The sequence below is a fragment of the Sardina pilchardus genome, chromosome 23, assembly GCF_963854185.1.
Source record: "Sardina pilchardus chromosome 23, fSarPil1.1, whole genome shotgun sequence".
NCBI lineage: Eukaryota > Metazoa > Chordata > Actinopteri > Clupeiformes > Clupeidae > Sardina > Sardina pilchardus.
In genome coordinates, this window is record NC_085016.1 from 2,681,600 (window position 1) to 2,706,599 (window position 25,000).

The 25,000-nt window shown below is 47.8% G+C and overlaps 1 protein-coding gene across 1 annotated transcript; it reads right to left on the reverse strand.

Annotated features, from left to right (window-relative positions):
* Positions 1-239: 239 nt before the first annotated feature.
* On the reverse strand, positions 240-24,430 carry tsga10 (testis specific, 10). The gene is made up of 19 exons (XM_062528401.1): positions 23,548-24,430; positions 23,395-23,460; positions 23,010-23,250; positions 21,835-22,028; positions 20,923-21,078; positions 20,392-20,580; positions 18,211-18,288; positions 17,316-17,467; positions 14,660-14,775; positions 14,168-14,322; positions 13,378-13,433; positions 6,667-6,835; positions 6,226-6,336; positions 4,885-5,070; positions 3,029-3,196; positions 2,285-2,487; positions 2,007-2,111; positions 1,130-1,300; positions 240-463 (listed from the first exon to the last, which is right to left on the reverse strand). The coding sequence occupies exons 4-19, from the start codon at positions 21,913-21,915 to the stop codon at positions 436-438; spliced, it is 2,124 nt and encodes a 707-aa protein (XP_062384385.1). The 5' UTR covers positions 21,916-22,028; positions 23,010-23,250; positions 23,395-23,460; positions 23,548-24,430; the 3' UTR covers positions 240-435.
* Between the last annotated feature and the right edge of the window lie 570 nt (positions 24,431-25,000).

Here is a 25,000-nt window from a genome sequence, read left to right on the forward strand (position 1 = left end):
GTCTGTAGATTTCTGCAGGCGACTCTACAGTTCAAAGTATTTATTGGGATGTACTAGATAAAGATATGCCAAGAGTGTCCTTTATACGTACATTCATTACTCTCTTCAATACTGAATTTGTGTGTGTGTGTGTGTGTGTGTGGACTCGAGCATTCTTTGTTTCCATTCTATTTACCAGAATTCAAAAGTCTAAAGTCAACAGTATAAAACACCACCAATTTATTGAGGAGAGTGCATAGATAATTAACAATCAGACACAATAATGTGATGTTTCTTTAAAGTTCATGAATAATTCATAGAAAACAACTGATATGTAAAAAAAAGTACAAATGACATTTTTTAAGAGTACACAGAGTGAGCAGAAGACTGCACTGTGATGGGCTGCTCAGTCATACAGGTCCCGCAGGATGGCGTTCCTGTGGTGTGATTGGCTGCTCAGTCATACAGGTCCCGCAGTATGTTCCTGTGGTGATCAATGCAGAAAACACAGAGCACAATGTAAACATGTGGAGACAGCACTTAGCACGTACACAATATTAACTGCAAGTGAATCATATTTATTCTGCCTGCCTCGCAAAGCATTATCAAAACATTATCAAAACATGATCAAAAACGAGACTAGCACATTTGGAGAAGGTGCTTTATCATGTAAACACTGCTGTTGTTTACTCAGTGAAACTGTAAACACACATGAGTGCTGAGGACAGTTGCACTGACCGGGGCACATCTGGGCAGTTACAGCAGCACATCAGCATAATGGACATCACAACAATACTGATAGAGTATTCTTCTACCTGAGATTTGAGAAAACAGAATATACTAACCCTGTGCATACCTTTATTCTATGCACATCTTACCAACCCCATACCAACCCCTTACCAACATCTTATCAACCCCTCAACACCTCAATTTCGATTTAATTTCACTTATAGAGCGCCAACACATTGCTCATGTCTCATGGCGCTCTACAGAGTGTTAAACATGCAGAGATTCAGAGAGGGCCCGTGAGTAACATGAGTACATGCGTCCACCCATCATGCTGTCCTCATACAGTGGTGGGAGAGTGTGTGTGTGTGTGTGTGTGTGTGTGTGTGTGTGTGTGTGTGTGTGTGTGAGAGAGAGAACTGACCGCTTGGGGGAGCGCTGCTCTGGTGTGCTGTGTAGAGGGCGCTCTGGGGACCAGGACCGCTGGGGACTGATGGAGCGGCGGGACGGAGACGACGGACGCAGCGACGACGACAGAGTGGACGACAGGGTGGACGACAGGCCCTGCCGACGCAGCTCCTGCACTGCCCGCTCCCTGAGAGAGAGAGAGAGAGAGAGAGAGAGAGAGAAAGAGACACAGAGAGAGAGAGAGAGAGAGAGAGAGAGAAGAGATGAGAGAGATAGAGAGAGAGAGAGAGAGAGAGAGATACAGAAAGAGATAGAGAGAGATGAGAGATGGAAACGTAGTCAGAGGGGAGCGCACTGAAGAAGGCACTACATTGATACACACAGAGCAATGCACAACAAAGTTGTAAGCGTGTGCAAAGTGATAGCCTGGAGAGCACGCGCTCTGACTGCACAGAGAGTCTGGCCCTCGGTCCATTGGCAAACGTGTACTTCCTGGTTGGTGGATGCTTGTCTGAAGTTTGAAATCATTGGAGTTCAATCAGTAACGTTTGGTTATGACGTATAATAACCACGGAGGACACAACGATAACGATAGGCCTGAAACTTAAATGTAAATTCTCTCAGGAACGCCCTCTGTTCGCTGATTGGACAGAGGTGCTCTTGCCGGAGTAAACAAGGGCGTATCAAGCTACTCCAGACGGAGTACTGTAGGGAAAAGACATTGAGCGGAAGTACGTAGACAGGCGGAGCCAGGCTAGCCAAGTGAAGCCTTTTCTTCCTTCTTTTCCTTAGTGAAGGTTCGGTGCAGACACTGACTGCTGTCCCGATGGATTCAGAGGGGCTGGTCTACACTACACTAGTGGTCTACACTAGTGGGCAGCAGCGAGTGTTACCGGTCAAAGCGCTCCGTGGCCAGCTGCTTCTTGGTCATCTCCAGATCAGACTCCAGCTGGGACGCCCGAGTCCTGTAATGGACCACCTCTCGCCTCTGAGAGCTCCTGAGAGAGAGGGGGGGGGAGAGAGATTTATTGTGTGTTGTGTGTGTGTGTGTGTGTGTGTGTGTCTGTGTGTTGTTTGCAGTACTGACTGCTTGGTGTATAGTTGTGTGTGTATGGTACTGACTCCTTGGTGTCGGCGGCGGTGTGTGTGTGTGTGTGTGTGTGGTACTGACTCCTTGGTGTCGGCGGCGGTGAGCTTGTCTCTGAGCTGCTGCACTTGTGTGCTGCGCTGCTGGGAGCTGAGGTGGCGCTGCAGCTCCATGTCCCGTGTGGAGGAGAGCACGGCCTCCAGGGTCCGGGCCGACGCACGCTCACCATTCAGCTGCTTCCTCACCACCTCCAGATCATTCACAGATACCTCCAGCTCACGCTGTAACTACACAACAACAGCACAGTCAACACACACACACACACACACACACACACACACACACACACACATACAGGCATAACACACACACACACACACACACACACACACATACACACATACACACACATACAGGCATAACACACACACACACACGCGCACGCACGCACGCACGCACGCACACACACATCCAAACATACTCAAAGAAACACATATACAGTAATTTCCCGCATATAAGCCGCATTGTGTATAAGCCGCAGGACAGTGTTTTATGCAAGTTAAAAGAAACAAAACCATATTAACACCATATTAACTGCCCCCTGTATTAACCTCATATCTGAAGAAATTTTGCAAAATCAATGTATAAGCCGCAGCTAATAGTCGGGAAATTACGGTAATTTTATACACATGTAGTAACAAAACACACATTCACAGACAGCAACAGAAAATTAATTTGCGTTAAGAGTGCGCATATACAGTACAACTGGGTTGCTTGCACACACACACCCCCCCACACACACACACCCACACACACACACACACTCACGGCCTCCTTGCTGATGTCCAGTCTGACGCAGAGCTGGCGTGTCTTCTCCAGGTCGGTGTGTGTGCTGGTCAGCTGCTTCTGGGTCTCACGCAGCTCCTCCTCCAGCTGCAGCAGACGCCCGTTCAGCTGAGAGAGCTGACCACAGCTGCCCCGCTCCGCACTCACCGCCTACACACACACACACACACACACACACACACACACACGCCCGTTCAGCTGAGAGAGCTGACCACAGCTGCCCCGCTCCGCAACCACCGCCTACACACACACACACACACACACACACACACACACACACACACACACACACACACACACACGCGCGCCCGTTCAGCTGAGAGAGCTGACCACAGCTGCCCCGCTCCGCACTCACCGCCTACACACACACACACACACACACACACACACACACACACACACACACGTACACACGCCCGTTCAGCTGAGAGAGCTGACCACTGCTGCCCCGCTCCGCACTCACCGCCTACACACACACACACACACACATGTATGTATGTATGTGTATGTATGTATGTATGTATGTATGTATGTATGTATGCAAAGTGTATATATATATATATATATATATGAATGTGTGTATATACTGTATGTATGTTTGTATGTGTGTATAATACTGTATGTATGTATGTATGCATGTATGTATCCTTAGGTTCTGTCTGAGTTAAGTGACCTCCTGCAGGCTGTCCCCCATGTGGGCCAGTTTCTCCTTGTGTGTGTGTGTGTGAATACATGTGTGTATGTACAGTATGTATGTATATATATCTACTGTATGTATGTGTGAGTTAAGTGAACTCCTGCAGGCTGGCCTCCGCGTTGGCCAGCTTCTCCTTGTATGTGTGTGTGTGTGTGTGTATGTATGTATGTATGTATATATATCTACAGTATGTATATGTTAAGTGACCTCCTGCAGGCTGGCCTCTGCGTTGGCCAGCTTCTCCTTGTATGTGTGTGTGTATATATATCTACTGTATGTATATAAGTGTGAGTTGAGTGACCTCCTGCAGGCTGGCCTCCACGTTGGCCAGCTTCTCCTTGTATGTGTGCGTATATGTATGTATGTATGTATGTATATATATATCTACTGTATGTATGTACAGTATGTGTGAGTTAAGTGACCTCCTGCAGGCTGGCCTCCATGTTGGCCAGCTTCTCCTTGAGTGTGTGTGTGTGTATATGTGTGTATGTATGTATGTATGTATGTATGTCTGTATATACAGTATATCTACTGTATGTATGTATGTATGTATGTGTGAGTTGAGTGACCTCCTGCAGGCTGGCCTCCATGTTGGCCAGCTTCTCCTTGTATGTGTGTGTATATGTGTGTATGTATGTATGTATGTATGTATATATATCTACTGTATGTATAAGTTCAGTGACCTCCTGCAGGCTGGCCTCCACGTTGGCCAGCTTCTCCTTGTGTGTGTGTGTGTATGTGTATATATATCTACTGTATGTATGTATGTGTGAGTTGAGTGACCTCCTGCAGGCTGGATGTATGTATATATATCTACTGTATGTATAAGTTGAGTGACCTCCTGCAGGCTGGCCTCCGCGTTGGCCAGCTTCTCCTTGTATGTGTGTGTATGTGTGTATGTACAGTATGTATGTATATATATCTACAGTATGTATGTATGTGTGAGTGACCTCCTGCAGGCTGGCCTCGGCGTTGGCCAGCTTCTCCTTGTATGTGTGTGTGTGTATATACTGTATATCTACTGTATGTATGTATGTATAAGTTAAGTGACCTCCTGCAGGCTGGCCTCCGCGTTGGCCAGCTTCTCCTTGTGTGTGTGTGTGTATATATATCTACTGTATGTATGTATAAGTTAAGTGACCTCCTGCAGGCTGGCCTCGGCGTTGGCCAGCTTCTCCTTGAGGCGTTGGCGCTCCAGGTCGGCGGTGACCAGCTCCATGCGCAGCTGACTGGCCACTGTGTCCAGCTGCCGCGCCTGCCCCTCCCAGCTCTCCACCTGCAGCGACGCCCTTCGACGAGCCTCCTGCAGCTCCCGACACTCCTGCTCCTAACACACACACACACACACGCACACACACATGCACACACACACACACACACACACACACACACACACACACACATGCGTACACACACGCACAAACACATATGCACACATACGTTCACACGCACACACACACACACACATGTGCACACATACGCGCACGCACACACACACACATGCACACACAAACAATAACTTATGAGAAAACAGGTCCATGTGAAGACTACTGTGCAGATACAGTGTATGTACTGTACTGTATGTGCTTCATACATCTCCACACAATTCTACATTGACATTTTCCACGTGCAGCATGCTGGATGTAAAACACACGTCTGCACTGGTCACAGAATGATCTGACACTCTGGGAGACTTGAGGCTACCTTACAGGCCAACAGGTCCTCAATGCTGCATGATCCTACACTCTGGGAGACTTGAGGCTACCTTACGGGCCAACAGGTCCTCAATGCTGCATGATCCTACACTCTGGGAGACTTGAGGCTACCTTACGGGCCAACAGGTCCTCAATGCTGCATGATCCTACACTCTGGGAGACTTGAGGCTACCTTACGGGCCAACAGGTCCTCAATGCTGCATGATCCTACACTCTGGGAGACTTGAGGCTACCTTACGGGCCAACAGGTCCTCAATGCTGCATGATCCTACACTCTGGGAGACTTGAGGCTACCTTGCAGGCCAACAGGTCCTCAATGCTGCATGATCCTACACTCTGGGAGACTTGAGGCTACCTTACGGGCCAACAGGTCCTCAATGCTGCATGATCCTACACTCTGGGAGACTTGAGGCTACCTTACGGGCCAACAGGTCCTCAATGCTGCATGATCCTACACTCTGGGAGACTTGAGGCTACCTTACGGGCCAACAGGTCCTCAATGCTGCATGATCCTACACTCTGGGAGACTTGAGGCTACCTTACAGGCCAACAGGTCCTCAATGCTGCATGATCTTACACTCTGGGAGACTTGAGGCTACCTTACAGGCCAACAGGTCCTCAATGCTGCATGATCCTACACTCTGGGAGACTTGAGGCTACCTTACAGGCCAACAGGTCCTCAATGCTGCATGATCCTACACTCTGGGAGACTTGAGGCTACTTTTGGTTAAAAAAGCGTCAGCCAAATGTAATGTAATGTAATGTACCTTGGAGGCCAGCAGGTCCTCTACGCGGGAGATGTCGTCTGCGTAGTCCTGCACTCTCCGCAGGAGATTCTCCATTTCCTGGGAGCAGTCGTCCACCTTCAGCTGCAGCGCCTGCATGGAGGACCACAGTCTTGGTGAGTGTGTGTGTGTGTGTGTGTGTGTGTGTGTGTGTGTGTGTGTGTGTGTGTGTGTGTGTGTGTGTATTAGTAACTAGACGCAGCCTTGGTGAGTGAGGATGGCTGCACTGGTGTGTGTATTAGCTTGTAACTAGCTAATTTTTATATGTTTTCTATTACTAAAACAGCTGGAGATTAATGTAGCAGTTGAGAATAAATCGATTAAGAGAATAACTGAAGCAGCCCTAGACTGTAAATGTATGTATGTGTGTGTGTATGTATGCATGCGTGTGTGTGCATGTGTGTGTGTGTGTGTGTCTTTGACCTGGTTCTCAATGCGGGCCTTGTCCAGGTCACCTCTGAGCTGGCTGACCTCTCGAGCGGTGTCCTCTCTGGCTCTGAGCGTAATGCCCAGCTCGTCCTCCGAGTCGGACAGCTTCTTCCTGGCCAGGCCCAGCTCACAGTCCCGAACGCTCACCGAGTCCCGCAGGCCTCTAGCACACAGCAGCACAGTATTGGACATCACAGCGAACAAGTGCACGGCAAACAAGGACACAACACTGCTCAGTCACAACACTGTGTTTTGACTAGCTATGTGGTCTAACCACAATGACTTAGGAGTGGGGGTTTACAATATGACATATGGCATAGGAATATATTCCTCTCAACTATCAATTTTATTATATGAAATATTCTTCTCAAAGAATTTCCCTTGGAATAATTGATATGGTGCTATCTATCTATCTATCTGTCCATCTATCTATCAGCCTATCTATCTATCTATCTATCAGCCTATCTATCTTCTCAATTAGTGTCATAAGATTCTAGATCAGTCAGGTGATGCCATTATGTTACAGTATGTCATGTGCATTCAGATATGATCCAATGACAATATTCTGCTGTTCTCACAGTCCCATACAGCCGTGGTGTACTGGTTAGCACATCGGGCTTGTAACCGGAGGGTTGCCGGTTCGATCCCCGACCAGTCCACCACGGCTGAAGTGCCCTTGAGCAAGGCACCTAACCCCTCACTGCTCCCCGAGCGCCGCTGGTTGGGCAGGCAGCTCACTGCTCTGGGTTGTGTGATTCACCTCACTGTGTGTTCACTGTGTACTGTGTGTTCACTAATTCGGTTAAATTGGGTTAAATGCAGAGAACTGAATTTCCCTCACGGGATCAAAAAAGTATATATTCTATTCTATTCACAAGGATCACAAAGGAGTATATGGAGCATACTACTTCAGACATGCATCAGCCCAGCTCTAGCAGTCCCACATCACAAAGGAGTACAGTTCTACTGCTTATGGAGTCTCTAGCAGTCCCACATCACAAAGGAGTACAGTTCTACTGCTTATGGAGTCTCTAGCAGTCCCACATCACAAAGGAGTACAGTTCTACTGCTTATGGAGTCTCTAGCAGTCCCACATCACAAAGGAGTACAGTTCTACTGCTTATGGAGTCTCTAGCAGTCCCACATCACAAAGGAGTACAGTTCTACTGCTTATGGAGTCTCTAGCAGTCCCGCATCACAAAGGAGTACAGTTCTACTGCTTATGGAGTCTCTAGCAGTCCCACATCACAAAGGAGTACAGTTCTACTGCTTATGGAGTCTCTAGCAGTCCCACATCACAAAGGAGTACAGTTCTACTGCTTATGGAGTCTCTAGCAGTCCCGCATCACAAAGGAGTACAGTTCTACTGCTTATGGAGTCTCTAGCAGTCCGGCATCACAAAGGAGTACAGTTCTACTGCTTATGGAGTCTCTAGCATAGATATATATAGAACCCTAGATACCCCATTGTCCATGAGTTCTATTAGGTGGAATGCGTCAACGCGGCCGCCATATTGGTGGGGACAACATTCCCCGTGAATGAATAGAAGTGAATAAGGTGTGGGCAGGTTTTATGAGCTAAAAAAAGCCCTAAAAGTAAGAAATCTCTACAAATTGTTTTTGAGTGATAATATACATTTAGGGAGAGACAGCAATATGTAAAATAAATAAATAAATAAATAAATAAATAAAAAATCGGTGCTTTGTAGTGTAGGTATAGCCTATGCTATGTGAATGAAAGAAATAGGCATAGCCTACCGCAGGCTGTATCATCTGCACCCGCAATAATCCACGAGGCAATGTTTTTTTTTTCCTTCAACAACTGATATCCACACCCGCCCGCTACCCATCATCAGTCATTACAGTAGCTTAATCTACCAGTCGCTTGCCGTCAAAGCCCAAGTCAAATCAGTGAAACAGCAAACTCTATCTGGTCCAACTTGCATATAGGCCTATCTAGTCATTTTTAATAATTTGTTTTAGTTACTGCAACTTGCAACGGCAAAAAAGTTAGGTGGCATAGTGGCCCAGGACTCACTGGATCTCAAACCGAAAGCAACCTCCGATGTGAGCCAGGCCTGTCGTATATCTTTTTGAAAATAAGATGCGCTTCAATGGAGCTCTAAAAGCCAAAGTTTCAAATTTTTCGTTAGAAAGCAATTTCATTTGAATTGTGAACTGCCTTTGAATGAAGTTTGATCGGACTGTAGGCTAAGTTCTCAGAAAGTTTCAAGACGTTAAGACACGCACGTTTGCTCTGTGGAAGTAGGCTATAAGAGCGGTGCATTTTTTTTTTTTCAAGGATACCTTCATACCTCACGAAGCCTATGCTTGTTTGTGTGTTCTTATTTGTCCTTTTTACCTATAGCCTAATTATTAGAGGGGTTGTATCTCTATTGAAATTCACAAGCTTCTTCTAATGAAACATGATTGGTGAAGCATCAAATATCCCCCTTATTGCAGTGTCCAATATCGGTCCAAACATTTAGCATAATCAAACAGTCCAAGATTAAACCCCAAATCAAAAACCAAAAATCTTCTGCTTTTGATAGCCTACTGGTATGCCGCACCAAAAGAAATGTCTCACCAAACGCACGTAGGCAGAGATTTCGCCTAAGACAGGGCATAATTTGAGGCGTAGGCCTAGGCCCTAGGCAATGTCCTGTCAACCTAGCCTATCTTCTTGTCTCTATTGAAGTTGTATTTTGTGTTTACAACACTGACATGTTCCGTGTGCGGATAGGGTAGAGGAGGCTCCAGGCTTTAAAAACTTTCACCGTTTATGTGCATCGGCGCAGACTACGAAGCGACAGCTGTTTTCACGGTAAGTAGGCCTATGCTCCTGTCTCTAAATAGGTATAGACCTACTTGCTATGTCACTCGATTTTCTGTAATAAATGCAGCCTGTAGCCTAGGCTAATTCAGAAAACCCAGACCGGTCGTGGCATCAGTATCGCTTTTAAACGCGACAGTGTAGCGTGAAAGGGAGAATGCACCCCCGGTAGCATTACGCCATCAGAGAAAAAATGTTGGACTGAGTGAATCACTACAAGCTTTATTTGAATTGTTTGTACAGTTCCCGTAGCCACCCTTCAGAGCAGGACTGGATAAACCTACATTTCTGTAGCAGTAGCCTACAGATTTCCCACAATGATTGGAGAGTATAGCCAACACGTTTCGTGAGAGTAGCCTACATCCCAACAGGTTTAAGACCCATTTCTTCCTGAGGTGTTACAGTACGATCGGGCACCAATGACCTCACTCTGAAAACAGATCATAAACTGCTCTGTGTAGGCGAACACCGTGCTAGATGCCTGCATATTGCTTGCATATAGCGTGCACGCACACACCTGCTGTGACCTGCACTTACAGTAACTCTGATTTCACTGTGTTAGTACTATCGGGCGAATTCTTCCCACGACATTAAGTTACATTAATTTAGCCATTGAGTTAGCCATTCACACATCAAGCTTGCAACGTCGGGAAAGAGTTAATTGTCTTGCCTGAAAAATAAACAAACCCTTTGGACCGGAGGAATACCACGTAGCTAGCCTAGCTGATATGCAAAACAGTAATGCAAACGTTGTTATAGCGATACGTGTCTGGAGAGCCTCTGGAAGTGTTTTTACCCTGCCTTTTTAAAGAAGACAACACTCAGAGAAATTAGGCAAAGTAGCCTTGCTATAACTACATGAAGAAGAGACAACTCAATTTTGGTTAGCGGATTATGTGTGCCATCACAGCTAACAACACTATCGACGGTTGTCCCTATAATAGGCGCAAACAATTAATTTATTATTAAAGTATAAAGACAACCATTGTTTCACAACTATAAAGGCTACTGCAATATGGATGGTATTAACAATTATGAAGATCATTGGGAAGACAAGATATACGGTTATTATGTTGTTATACTAGGCCTACTGCTAGCATAAAGTAGCCTAGGCTAGAACATACAGTAGCACCAGTGCGACATAACGGCTAATGGTTCATATGTTGACAATAATGTATCATAGCCTATTAATATAGATATTATAAGGGAGAAAATATGGTTTTACCGATGAAAAGTGATTCGGGTCTGCAACGGTCGCCAATTTGAGCAACCCCAGGCAGCACAGAAAGCAGGCATTGTAATATTATGTTTTGACAGCTACTAACTGCCATTCATTTTTTCAACTGAATGTCCCCACCAATATGGCGGCGACGTAGACGTACGTTCGGGACCCCATTGTGGTATCTAGGGTTCTATATATATCTATGGTCTCTAGCAGTCCCGCATCACAAAGGAGTACAGTTCTACTGCTTATGGAGTCTCTAGCAGTCCCACATCACAAAGGAGTACAGTTCTACTGCTTATGGAGTCTCTAGCAGTCCCACATCACAAAGGAGTACAGTTCTACTGCTTATGGAGTCTCTAGCAGTCCCACATCACAAAGGAGTACAGTTCTACTGCTTATGGAGTCTCTAGCAGTCCCACACAAGGCCCAGCGCCTGCTGGCCTAACCCTGTATGGAGATGCCATGGAGTCTGTTAGGCATTTCCATACAGGTTAACATATATGTGGTACAGGGGGTAAATGAATGTGGAGGATGAACTCTCTGCACCCCTCTACTAGAGTGTAGGGAGCGCACCCAGACCATAAACACAACAGCGCTGGAGCCGGGAGGGTAAAGGTCAGAGTTCAAGATTAGGGTTGAAAGGTCAGGGCACAGACAGAGACAACCGGCCAACACTGGGGGCGCTAGTGAAGCAGTCCGTTCACAGAGCGGAGAATAGTTTTAGAAGACTGGTCTAATTTTTACAAATGTACGTGCCACTATCACTTCTGGTTTAGCTAGTTCCATTGATTACAGTGGAAGCTGATTGTGTTCTATTGGTTACAGTGGAAGCTGATTGTGTTCTATTGATTACAGTGGAAGCTGGTTGTGTTCTATTGGTTACAGTGGAAGCTGATTGTGTTCTATAACAGTGGAAGCTGATTGTGTTCTATTGATTACAGTGGAAGCTGATTGTGTTCTATTGGTTACAGTGGAAGCTGATTGTATTCCATTGGTTACAGTGGAAGCTGGTTGTGTTCTATTGGTTACAGTGGAAGCTGATTGTGTTCTATTGGTTACAGTGGAAGCTGGTTGTGTTCTATTGGTTACAGTGGAAGCTGGTTGTGTTCTATTGGTTACAGTGGAAGCTGATTGTGTTCCATTGGTTACAGTGGAAGCTGATTGTGTTCTATTGGTTACAGTGGAACCTGATTGTGTTCTATTGGTTACAGTGGAAGATGATTGTGTTCCATTGATTACAGTGGAAGCTGGTTGTGTTCTATTGGTTACAGTGGAAGCTTATTGTGTTCTATTGGTTACAGTGGAAGATGATTGTGTTCTATTGGTTACAGTGGAAGCTGGGGCCTATTGCACAAAACTAGGATAAGGGATTAACCCGGGATATCTTGGTTATCCTGTCTCAATTTATCCGTGATCCAGTTGCACAAAAGCGGGATAGGGGGCAGCAGGATATGTTATGGTATAAGTTACCATGGCGATTTATTCTGTGGAGCTAGCCTGCTCCTGACCAGGCTCACAGCCAAGATAAGTTGATTCTAATGGTAATTACATAATCTGATTGGTTCAGCTAGCTGTCATTCAAATGAGACCTCCACGTGATTTTTTTAAAGAGCTGTAGATTCCATTTATATATTATTTGCTACATGCATTTACTCGCAAAACACAGCAGAATGTCTGCCTAGTACCATATGGATGTCATTTAAATTATGGTGGCCTTATAATTAATAACATAGCCTACTCGTTGTTTGCTTCTTTTTTGACAGATGTTTGATGAATATGCTGCTGTAGAAGTTGATTGGAAGTGGAGGGGACATTTTTCGAAGGTGTTTTGAACCAATTCGGCTTTTAAGACAAATTAAGATACTTTGTGCATCTTTGCGGTGGCAAAGCGCTTCCTTAATGACGTTGCGTGACGAGACAAGGAAGCTCTCACACACGTGGGTGCATACGTAAATTTGCTTTCAGTTGATCTGCCACACCTACTCCCGCTATGTAACAGAAATAATCATGATGTAAATCATGAAGTAAAACTTTACCTCGTTGTTAGTCTATATCAAAAGCGGTTATTCACTTTGTGTGCAAAACGCTATTTTTCGCGTCTTTTTTTATTCCAACCGTGAGTTACTTGGGGAGAAACGAGAACGCGCACACATACCGGGTAACTTACACCTGGCTTGATGAATCCGTGTCTGCTCATCCTGGATTGGTCTTTGTGCAACCAATTAAGCCGGTATGCTCTTGTTTTGGATTCAGTGATCGCAGCTCAGTAACTTATCCCGGATATCTTAATTCTGCTTTTGTGCAACGGGCCCCTGGTTGTGTTCTGTTGATTACAGTGGAAGCTGATTGTGTTCTATTGGTTACAGTGGAAGCTGATTGTGTTCCATTGGTTACAGTGGAAGCTGATTGTGTTCTATTGGTTACAGTGGAAGCTGGTTGTTCCAGTAGACGCTCTGTGAACGGAATGCTTCAGGTACGTGCCTGATGTAGCCCGCCTGTTAAAGAAATACCTCCATGGTGACGACAACATTCTGGAGGCGTTGAGAAAACATCAGCATATGTTGGTTATTCTCACAGTCACTGAGACGCCAGAAGGTCTGTGATGATTATGTGATACGAGTCACTTAATTAGCAACGCTGCAAATCACCTAATGGTGGTCTCCAGCTCCTCTATGTTGATCTTCAGACTTCTGATGGTCCTCTCCTGGAACAAGAACAGACATCAGAGCAATGTCCACCCACTCATGCTCCTAACACACACACGCACACACGCAGGCACGCAGGCACGCAGGCACGCAGGCACGCACGCACGCCTCTCACATGGTCGTCTAGCTGTGAGTTGGCCACTGAGAGCTGCATACTCTACGTGTGTGTGTGTGTGTGTGTGTGTGTGTGTGTGTGTGTGTGTGTGTGTGTGTAACAGTGTGTTTCTCACATGGTCGTCCAGCTGTGAGTTGGCCACTGAGAGCTGCATGCTCTACGTGTGTGTGTGTGTGTGTGTGTGTGTGTGTGTGTGTGTGTAACAGTGTGTTTCTCACATGGTCGTCCAGCTGGGAGTTGGCCACTGAGACCAGCAGGTTCTGTGTGTGTGTGTGTGTGTGTGTGTGTGTGTGTGTGTGTGTGTGTGTGTGTGTGTGTGTAACAGTGTGTTTCTCACATGTGTGTGTGTGTGTGTGTGTGTGTGTGTGTAACAGTGTGTTTCTCACATGGTCGTCCAGCTGGGAGTTGGTCACTGAGAGCTGCATGTTCTACGTGTGTGTGTGTGTGTGTGTGTGTGTGTGTGTGTGTGTGTGTGTGTGTGTGTGTGTGTAACAGTGTGTTTCTCACATGGTCGTCCAGCTGTGAGTTGGCCACTGAGAGCTGCAGGTTATAAGTGTGTGTGTGTGTGTGTGTGTGTGTGTGTGTGTGTGTGTGTGTGTGTGTGTGTGTGCCTCTCACATGGTCGTCCAGCTGGGAGTTGGCCATGGATAGCTGCATGCTCCTCTTGTCCAGTTGCTCCTGCAGAGAGAGCGCCCGCTGCTGGACATCAGACTTGGAGCTCTGCAGAGCGCTCATCTCCTCCCTCATACTGTTCAGCTGCCTCAGCAGCGACTCTACACACACACACACACACACACACACACACACACACACACATCAGACTTGGAGCTCTGCAGAGCGCTCATTTCCTCCCTCATACTGTTCAGCTGCCTCAGCAGCGACTCTACACACACACACACACACACACGTTTGATGAAACCGCACACTCACAGACACACACATACAGAGACAGAGACACAAACACGCACACACCGACACAAAGACACACATACAGAGACAGACACACACACACACACACACACACACACACACACACACACACACACACACACACACACACACACACACACACACACACACACACACACACACACACACACACACACACACCATTTTTTTGGTCCAGTTGTTTGTTCTTCTCCTGGCCCTTGTGCAGTTCTCCGATGCGTGAGGTGAGTCTCCGCTGGGTCTCATTCAGGTTACTCTCCGCTTGGTTATGAGCAAGCCTGCTCACACACACACACACACACTAATAGCTTTACATTTTTAGACACAGACTTTTAGACACTGTGTGTGTGTGTGTGTGTGTGTGTGTGTGTGTGTGCTTGCCTGAGTATGGAGCACTCGTTCCTGTATCCCTGCACCTCCTCCTCTGCTCCAGAGAGCTTGCTGCTGAGCCCCTGTGTGTGTGTGTGTGTGTGTGTGTGTGTGTGTGTGTGTGTGTGTGTGTGTGCTTGCCTGAGTATGCTGCACTCGTTCCTGTATCCCTGCACCTCCTCCTCTGCTCCAGAGAGCTTGCTGCTGAGCCCCTGTGTGTGTGTGTGTGTGTGTGTGTGTGTGTGTGTGTGTGTGTGCTTGCCTGAGTATGGAGCACTCGTTCCTGTATCCCTGCACCTCCTCCTCTGCTCCAGAGAGCTTGCTGCTGAGCCCCTGTGTGTGTGTGTGTGTGTGTGTGTGTGTGTGTGTGTGTGTGTGTGTGTGTGTGTGTGCTTGCCTGAGTATGGAGCACTCGTTCCTGTATCCCTGCACCTCCTCCTCTGCTCCAGAGAGCTTGCTGCTGAGCCCCTGTGTGTGTGTGTGTGTGTGTGAGTGTGTGTGTGCTTGCCTGAGTATGGAGCACTCGTTCCTGTATCCCTGCACCTCCTCCTCTGCTCCAGACAGCTTGCTGCCTAGCCCCTGTGTGTGTGTGTGTGTGTGTGTGTGTGTGTGTGTGTGTGTGCTTGCCTGAGTATGCTGCACTCGTTCCTGTATCCCTGCACCTCCTCCTCTGCTCCAGACAGCTTGCTGCCTAGCCCCTGTGTGTGTGTGTGTGTGTGTGTGTGTGTGTGTGTGTGTGCTTGCCTGAGTATGCTGCACTCGTTCCTGTATCCCTGCACCTCCTCCTCTGCTCCAGAGAGCTTGCTGCTGAGCCCCTGTGTGTGTGTGTGTGTGTGTGTGTGTGTGTGTGTGTGTGTGTGTGTGAGTGTGTGTGTGTGTGTGTGTGTGTGTGTGTGAGTGTGTGTGTGCTTGCCTGAGTATGGAGCACTCGTTCCTGTAGCCCTGCACCTCCTCCTCTGCTCCAGAGAGCTTGCTGCTGAGCCCCTGTGTGTGTGTGTGTGTGTGTGTGTGTGTGTGTGTGTGTGTGTGCTTGCCTGAGTATGCTGCACTCGTTCCTGTATCCCTGCACCTCCTCCTCTGCTGCAGAGAGCTTGCTGCTGAGCCCCTGTGTGTGTGTGTGTGTGTGTGTGTGTGTGTGTGTGTGTGTGTGTGTGCTTGCCTGAGTATGGAGCACTCGTTCCTGTATCCCTGCACCTCCTCCTCTGCTCCAGAGATCTTGCTGCTGAGCCCCTGTGTGTGTGTGTGTGTGTGTGTGTGTGTGTGTGTGTGTGTGTGTGCTTGCCTGAGTATGGAGCACTCGTTCCTGTATCCCTGCACCTCCTCCTCTGCTGCAGAGAGCTTGCTGCTGAGCCCCTATGTGTGTGTGTGTGTGTGTGTGTGTGTGTGTGTGTGTGCTTGCCTGAGTATGGAGCACTCGTTCCTGTATCCCTGCACCTCCTCCTCTGCTCCAGAGAGCTTGCTGCTGAGCCCCTGTGTGTGTGTGTGTGTGTGTGTGTGTGTGTGTGTGTGCTTGCCTGAGTATGCTGCACTCGTTCCTGTATCCCTGCACCTCCTCCTCTGCTCCAGAGAGCTTGCTGCTGAGCCCATGTGTGTGTGTGTGTGTGTGTGTGTGTGTGTGTGTGTGTGTGTGTGTGTGTGTGTGTGTGTTTGCCTGAGTATGGAGCACTCGTTCCTGTATCCCTGCACCTCCTCCTCTGCTCCAGAGAGCTTGCTGCTGAGCCCCTGTGTGTGCGTGTGTGTGTGTGTGTGTGTGTGTGTGTGTGTGTGTGTGTGTGTGTGTGTGTGTGTGTTTGCCTGAGTATGGAGCACTCGTTCCTGTATCCCTGCACCTCCTCCTCTGCTCCAGAGAGCTTGCTGCTGAGCCCCTGTGTGTGTGTGTGTGTGTGTGTGTGTGTGTGTGTGTGTGTGTGTGTGCTTGCCTGAGTATGCTGCACTCGTTCCTGTATCCCTGCACCTCCTCCTCTGCTCCGGAGAGCTTGCTGCTGAGCCCCTGTGTGTGTGTGTGTGTGTGTGTGTGTGTGTGTGTGTGTGTGCTTGCCTGAGTATGGAGCACTCGTTCCTGTATCCCTGCACCTCCTCCTCTGCTCCAGAGAGCTTGCTGCTGAGCCCCTGTGTGTGTGTGTGTGTGTGTGTGTGTGTGTGTGTGTGTGCTTGCCTGAGTATGCTGCACTCGTTCCTGTATCCCTGCACCTCCTCCTCTGCTCCAGAGAGCTTGCTGCTGAGCCCCTGTGTGTGTGTGTGTGTGTGTGTGTGTGTGTGTGTGTGTGTGTGTGTGTGTGTGTGTGTGTGTGTGTGTGTGTGTGTGTGTGTGCTTGCCTGAGTATGCTGCACTCGTTCCTGTAGCCCTGCACCTCCTCCTCTGCTCCAGAGAGCTTGCTGCTGAGCCCCTATGTGTGTGTGTGTGTGTGTGTGTGTGTGTGTGTGTGTGTGTGTGTGTGTGTGTGCTTACCTGAGTATGGAGCACTCGTTCCTGTACCCCTGCACCTCCTCCTCTGCTCCAGAGAGCTTGCTGCTGAGCCCCTGCACCTCCTGCTCCACCTCCCTCATCGCCTCCTTCAGCAGCACCTGCCTGCTGCGCTGCTCCCCACGCTCCTGCTCCAGCTGATACACACACACACACACACACACGCACGCGCACACACATGCACGCATGCACGCGCACACACACACACACACACATGCATGCACCCACGCATACACCCACGCACACACACACACACACAGACACATATACACACACATGCACACACACACACACACACGTGCATACACACATATACACCCACGCACACACATACATACACCACGCACGCACACACAGACAGACACACACACACACACACACACGTTAAACATAAATGCCCATTTTGGATATTCAACAAACACAGATCCCATGGACTACATTGTGCAGTTGATATTGTAGAATATGAATGGTCATGTCCACAGCTTTATATAAGCTAGGGGAGTAAACATGTGCTTGTGAGCCAACTGCAGATTGTGCTTCATGTTGTTTCATGTTGTGCTTCATGTGTTTGAGCTCCATTGCTGTGTGTGTGTGTCTGTGGAGCTCACGGTGAGGACAGCAGTGTGTGTGTGTGTGTGTGTGTATGTGTGGTGAGTGTATGGAGCTCACGATGAGGGCGGCAGTGTGTGTGTGGTGAGAACTCTGTGTGTGTGTGCGTGTGTGCAGCTCACGGTGAGGACGGCAGTGTGTGTGTGTGTGTGTGGAGTTCACGGTGAGGACTCTGTGTGTGTGTGTGTGTGAGTGAGTGTGTGTGTGTGTCTGTGTGTGTGTGTGCGTGCGTGCGTGTGTGTACGTGTGTGTGTGTGTGTGTGTAGCTCACGGTGAGCACGGCGGTCTGCAGGTCCTCCACACGCTGCTCCAGATGGGCTCTCTCACTGATGGCCGTCTCCTGGGTGATCTGACAACAACAAACACTCTTATCAAACGCCTGCACACATACACACACACACACACCCTCCAACACACACACACACACAGCTCAGACTTACACACAGATACACTCCCTCCAGCACACTCACACACACACACACACACACACACTCACACAGCACAGACTTACACACAGATACACTCCCTCCAGCACACTCACACACACACAGCACAGACTTACACACAGATACACTCCCTCCAACACTCTCACACAGCACAGACTATCTCACTCTCTCTCTCAAACACACACACACACACACACACACTCAGAAAGCACAGGCTCACATACAGCCGCAAACACACATGCCAACTGCTGATCTGACGTAAACCAAGCCACCAAGTCAAAAACCCTCCTACAATCCAGATACAGCGGGCACACACACACACACACACACACACACACACACACACACACACACGTTGTATCAGGAGGTCAGAGAAGCCAACTTGCATCACAGCAGGAGTTAACCCAATCCTCTATGAGTCCTCTCTAGTCTCCCCCGGGCCCTTAGTCTGTGTCTGTAAATAGCCACCGCCACAGGTGTGTAGCACAAACACACTCACACTGACTACCCAGCGCACCTGGTCTGACCCCTGACGTACAGTACGCATCTACCTGCGCTGACGGAGCCCCCGCTCCCCCCAGGAGAGCTGGCACCTGGAGACACTCACACATTAGCACGGAGCTGCTCAGAGAACACAGGGCTGCACCAGGAAGTGCTAACTCACTTTTCCACAAACAAGCCCTCAGCTCACACCTCGCCCGCACGCCACGCATTGGATCCGTTAAATAGATAGATATACTTTATTCATCCCCAAGGGGACATTACAGTGTTTCTATATGTTTAAATATGTTGTTCTGCTGCATTTTGACTCTTGTTCAATACAGCAGAGCGACGCAGGCAACAGGACGGATATAGAAACACGACGCACGACAAAAGTTGTGTTGAAAACATGGTGCTGCACAGCACTGCTTCCCCCATACCCAGTTAGGACACTCTGATGGAGAACAGAGTCCTCAAAGTCCTCAAGAGTCATGTGGTCACTGAAGCTCCTGACGTGGCGAGGACACGGTGTGGGAGCTCCAGAAGGTGCTTTGTCCACCGATCGCGTTTTTTACGCTGAGAGTGTTAAAAAAAACGCTTTTCTTGGCGCTTTGAGAAGTGTTTACTGTTGCTAAGTTACCAAAACCGGAGACGGTTTATAAACGGAAGCGACATTGACGAGCCCGGCGCTGTTCTAAAAGTTGAACAGATTTCAACTTTGAGCGCTCTGAGCGCTGCGATAAAAAACGGTCAGTGCCGACTGCTTTTTTCCGCCGAGGGCGCTCAGCGCTGTGAACCCTGGGCTACATAGACTTTATATTGAAAATTGTCGCCGTCGGCGCAAAAAACGCGTTTGGTGGACACAGGGCCTAAAGAGCTGCTCCTCCTCATCAACTACATCTAGTGGAGAGTGAGGGGGCATGCTGATGACAATGGAGAACACCATTCAAGACAATTCCTCCACTCTGTTCTGTGGGTATGCCGTAGACAGGAGGCCTGTACCTTGAGTCTCTCTCTCTCTGAGGCCTGCACCTTGAGTCTCTCTCCCTGAGGCCTGTACCTTGAGTCTCTCTCTGAGGCCTGTACCTTGAGTCTCTCTCTCTGAGGCCTGTACCTTGAGTCTCTCCCTGAGGCCTGTACCTTGAGTCTCTCCCTGAGTCCTGTACCTTGAGTCTCTCTCTCTGAGGCCTGTACCTTGAGTCTCTCTCTCTCTGAGGCCTGTACCTTGAGTCTCTCTCTCTCTCTGAGGCCTGTACCTTGAGTCTCTCTCTCTCTCTGAGGCCTGTACCTTGAGTCTCTCTCTGAGTCCTGTACCTTGAGTCTCTCCCTAAGGCCTGTACCTTGAGTCTCTGAGGCCTGTACCTTGAGTCTCTGAGGCCTGTACCTTGAGTCTCTCCCTGAGGCCTGTACCTTGAGTCTCTCCCTAAGGCCTGTACCTTGAGTCTCTGAGGCCTGTACCTTGAGTCTCTCCCTGAGGCCTGTACCTTGAGTCTCTCTCTCTCTCTCTCTCTCTCTGAGGCCTGTACCTTGAGTCTCTCTCGGAGGCTGTCCCTCTCGGTGGTCATGCGCTGCAGGTCGTTCTGGGCCTCGTCCCTCTCGGCCTCCACGCGCTTCAGGATGCTGTGAGGCGTCACGCCGCCCTTGGAGCTGCTGCTGCTGCGCACTGAGCGCGCCCGCATCACCTCACGCCGCAGAGCTGCGATCTCCTGCTGCGCCTGCACACACAAAAGTGAAAAACAAAAAGATGTCACTGATGGGACCTGGTAGCTTCCACAGGGCAAGCGTTATATAATTCTCCACACAGGAGACCGCAGAGCACCAATTTAGGAGACATGGCACCTGAGTCCACACTTCACTTGGAAATACTATGCTATTATTATTATTATTATTATTATTATTATTATTATTCTCTTTTGTGCTGTATCATGCTACAGACTTCTTCAAATTAAAATCATCTCAAGCTTGTCCAACTAACTAAGGGCTAATCAAAGGGAGTGGACTCTCACAGCGCTGTGCTGTTCTCAGGCTGGACAGAGTGCTGTCGTAGAGGAGCTCACCTGCTGGTAGTGCGCGCTGGTCTTGTCCCGGTCGGCGCTGAGCACCTTGACGTTGGCTTGGATCTCCGAGAGGTGGCGCTCGTACTTCTCCAGCACACCCTGCATCTCGTCCCTCTCCCGAAGGACCCGCATCAGCTCCGAGTCATACGTCCCTCCCTGGACACGGACACACACACACACACACACACAATGAATATTTTCATTATTCTTTTAGTCTTTTTTAAAGACTTCTTTGTTGTATGTCTCTATGCTGTTGGGACAAGCTTTGTGGAGCCCAAGTCAAATTTACCATGGGGATATTAGAGTATCCATCTATCTATCTATCTATCTATCTATCTATCTATTGATCTATCCATCTATCTATCTATCTATCTATCTATCAACAAACTCCAATAGAGAACCCTCAGCAGCCCCAGGAAACAGGCTGACCACCATAACATATTAAGAGTCCATTCACATGTCCATTCATTCCACTGGCACAGGATCATGTCTGCAGCAGCAGACGACTGGAGCGTTTGGACACTTAAGTGCTCGTCTGCGTTTCGGTGCCGTGTCTTTGGGTCAGAACATCCTCACAGGTCTTCTGAACTGCTCTGTGCAGTGTTGTGAGCCAACTCATCTAAAAACTCATACAGCCCAACAGGCTAGCAGGCATTTAGCAGAGGCCAATCGACAACATGTGTTTTAATGCCATAACATCGCTATCTGAAGTTTTCGCAACATCAAAAAGTTAACCATTTACAGAAAAAAAAACTCCTGCCTTAGATGACAATAAGCATGAGCATAGAAGCACACAAAGATAGCAGTGACATGCTATCGCTGTGTGTCCCACGCCTGCCTTGAACTGTGCTAATATCTGAACTGGGTCAAGGAATGCAGCAGAGGGCAGGTGTGCAGTGGGTGTGGCCGTACCTTGACAGGGGAGTGACGGGGAGGGCTGGGGCTGAGGGCGGGCCCTCTTGTCGGGCTGGTGGATAGTCGACTTCTGCGCATGGTACCCTGACGGTCCACCCTCGGTCCACGGTCGTCCTCCCGTTCCTGCACGCGGTGCACAGCGCGAGCGCGCCCACTGCCACTGGCCCCAGTGTCTGCAGCCTGAACTCCGTCTGAGAGAGACATGATTCATCTGCTTATGAGCGTCACAACTCACAACACCACCACTCTCCTGTCTGCAGTGCTATGGCTATGGGAGTAAACCACACTAGTAAACAATGACAACTTGGTAGATACACACATTTCGCAACAGTTTTTACAGCAATTTATAGTACACCGATACAGTCTCTAACTTTGATAACAGGACACAGTATGCACTCAGACCATTGACGGTGCTTGATACTGATGGGAGTGGAACAATGTCTGCGTAGATAGATAGCTATTATGTTTATGGTTTACCACTCTCCTGTCTGCGGCCCTGCGGTTATGGGAGGGTATTCAGAAAACAATGACACTACTTGGTAGACAGTAGACACACACATTTCGCAACAGTTTTTACAGCAAATTATAGTACTGATTAGTACTGTACACTGATACAGTCTAACTCTGATAACAACACACAGTATGCACTCATGCTCGATACTGATGGGAGTGGAACAATGTCTGCGTAGATAGATGGCTATTATGTTTATGGTTCACGTTTACGGTCCACAGTGTGGGTTTATGGTATTCATTGTAATGGCAGTCTCTTAGTCACACTAGTATACTGTATAAGTCTGGAATATCAGTCTCTAAAGGTCTCCAAGGTTTACCGATCAGTGCAGTTTCATCTGTGGAGATGGTTCCCTGTTCCCATGGTGGGATCTCACCTATGACTCTGAACTCCACTATGGTGTTCAGGTACCTTGCTTCTCACCTGTAACTGAACTCCTGCACTATGGTGTTCAGGTGCTGCCTCTCTCACCTGTGACTAAACTCCTGCACTATGGTGTTCAGGTACTGTCTTCCTCACCTGGGACTCTGAACTCCTGCACTATGTTCAGGTACCTTGCTTCTCACCTGTAACTGAACTCTTGCACTATGGCGTTCAGGTACTGTCTTCCTCACCTATGACTCTGAACTCCACTATGGTGTTCAGGTACTGTCTTCCTCACCTGAGACTCTGAACTCCTGCAGTATAGTGTTCAGCTGCTGCCTCTCTCTCTGGAGCTCCTTCAGAACGGTCTGCAGGTCCTCCACCTGCTCCTCCACCTGCTCCTCCACCTGCTCCTCCGCCTGCTCCTCTACCTGGTCCTCAGCAGACTGCGGGCGCAGACTGGCCTGCCATTCCTCATCCGATCCAGTGCTCAGCCGACACTCGGAGTCATCTGAGTCACACTGAACTACCTCAACTTTCTAAGACATGCACAGATGTTTTTTATTTGTTTATTTCAATCATTAGTATTCATTTAATTAATGTAATCATAATAATAGCAACATAGTGCTTCTATGCTAGACTATGTCAGTTTAGATGAGAGTGAAAGAACTGTATGTGCTTACAAAGTTTATCTTGGTTAAGGTATTTTCCAAAGCAACAATATTTTTTTGAAGACCATCCAGGATGTTCTGAGAAGGAAACAAGTCACAACATTACATAAAGGTACCCGTGCTCTATATAACTGTATGCACCAGTAATATGCACAATTTCTGTACCTTGACTGATTCTTGTTGGTTATCCACTGTGGCCGGGGCAGTCTATTCTGGGCCTCAGAAATACTGAACAGGAATGAATCTGTACTGCCACCTACCGGCTTAGCTCTGACCGACGACTTCACAAACTTCCCCAAGAAATTATCACAATCGATGCAGTTATTTTTCACGTGTTCAGAATCAGTTTCAGATTATTAGGTGAAAACGTTTTCTGAAATGAATGTCCTTCTCCATAAAGATGCAACCATAGACTGTTATGTTTATGTTGAATCAACACTACGCATGTGAAGCCATAAAGATGCTTTCTGAAAGTGCATTAGAATAAATCAACGTTGTGTGTCCCTTCAGTAGGCCTGAGTTATACATTGCATAATAAGAACAATATTAGACGAAATAATGCAAAAGTGCTCTACAAATGATGGAGTGGGGAAACCATAGGCATAGGGAAACTACCATCTCCATGGCAACCGAATCTCAGTATCTCAAAGCACATTAGAATAATCAGCTTACCACAACTTTTTATCCATCCGCGACAAAATCGGGCAACTTTTGTACTTAAACTAAACGCACGGCCCTCGATAGAAATGTTCCATTAGGAAGCAAAATAGCCCAAATTAGTTAAATGCTAAGTCGAAGTCAAGACTACCGAGGTAATGTTAGCCAACTTGTAGTAGCACATAGCATAACGTTAGACCTAGCTGGCTACAGCGACCCTCCAACTTAAAGTTGGACAGATTTGCGGTCTATTTGTATCGTCGAAATGGTCAGTCAGGGCAAACTGTGCCGTTACGATTATAAAGTAACATTTCCGTTGGCTTATACATTAACTTCTTACAAATACTGCCTAACTAAATGACTGTAGTCCATTCGGCCTGCAGGTGCTAAACCGCTTTTCTGCAAGGACAAATCACGGAGTGGACGTCAAGCACCAATCAGCAAACACCACTTGCGTCTGTAACCTTGACAACTTGGCAATCCGACGCTTAGCATTTCTTTTAGGTCTACAGTAGCAGCATCGTTACTTTTACACAGTGGCTACGGTCTGTGATTATTACACACGTTTGCAGAAATAAAAGCAATTTTAGAAATGTATTTCTCTGGCCTTTTTATTAGTCAAACCTTCACGAATCCATGTTAAGTCCATAGAATCCAGAGTCGTTTTCCCACAATCGTCAAATCCTCTATTGGCACAATGTTGTCCAGCTGTGCTGTGAATGTAGCCATCATGTGTAAAGTGAGTCGTGTGAAGTGGGATTCATGAGATGTTGGTCCATTTTTTATCTTGCACCGATTGGTTAACATTAAAAGTGTCCCAATTAATTTCATGTAGGATATTAGGGCATTATCCTGTCGGTCTCTGTTCAGTCTGCTTCCAGATACTTAAAAACATGCTTTGGTTACAACAACAACACAAAAGACTTGAATGTTGTTTGTTGCACACATTTTTGTGTATTTG

What these genes read in the sequence shown, in the direction of transcription:
- tsga10 (XM_062528401.1), bottom strand. Translation starts at nt 21,915, where the DNA reads ATGCGCAGAAGTCGACTATCCACCAGCCCGACAAGAGGGCCCGCCCTC. An exon ending in ACAACTGGACCAAAAAAATG is followed by an intron (nt 14,323 to 14,659) that starts GTGTGTGTGTGT and finishes GTGTGTGTGTAG; the next exon opens with AGTCGCTGCTGAGGCAGCTG. An exon ending in AGGCCCGCATTGAGAACCAG is followed by an intron (nt 6,337 to 6,666) that starts GTCAAAGACACA and finishes TCCTCCATGCAG; the next exon opens with GCGCTGCAGCTGAAGGTGGA.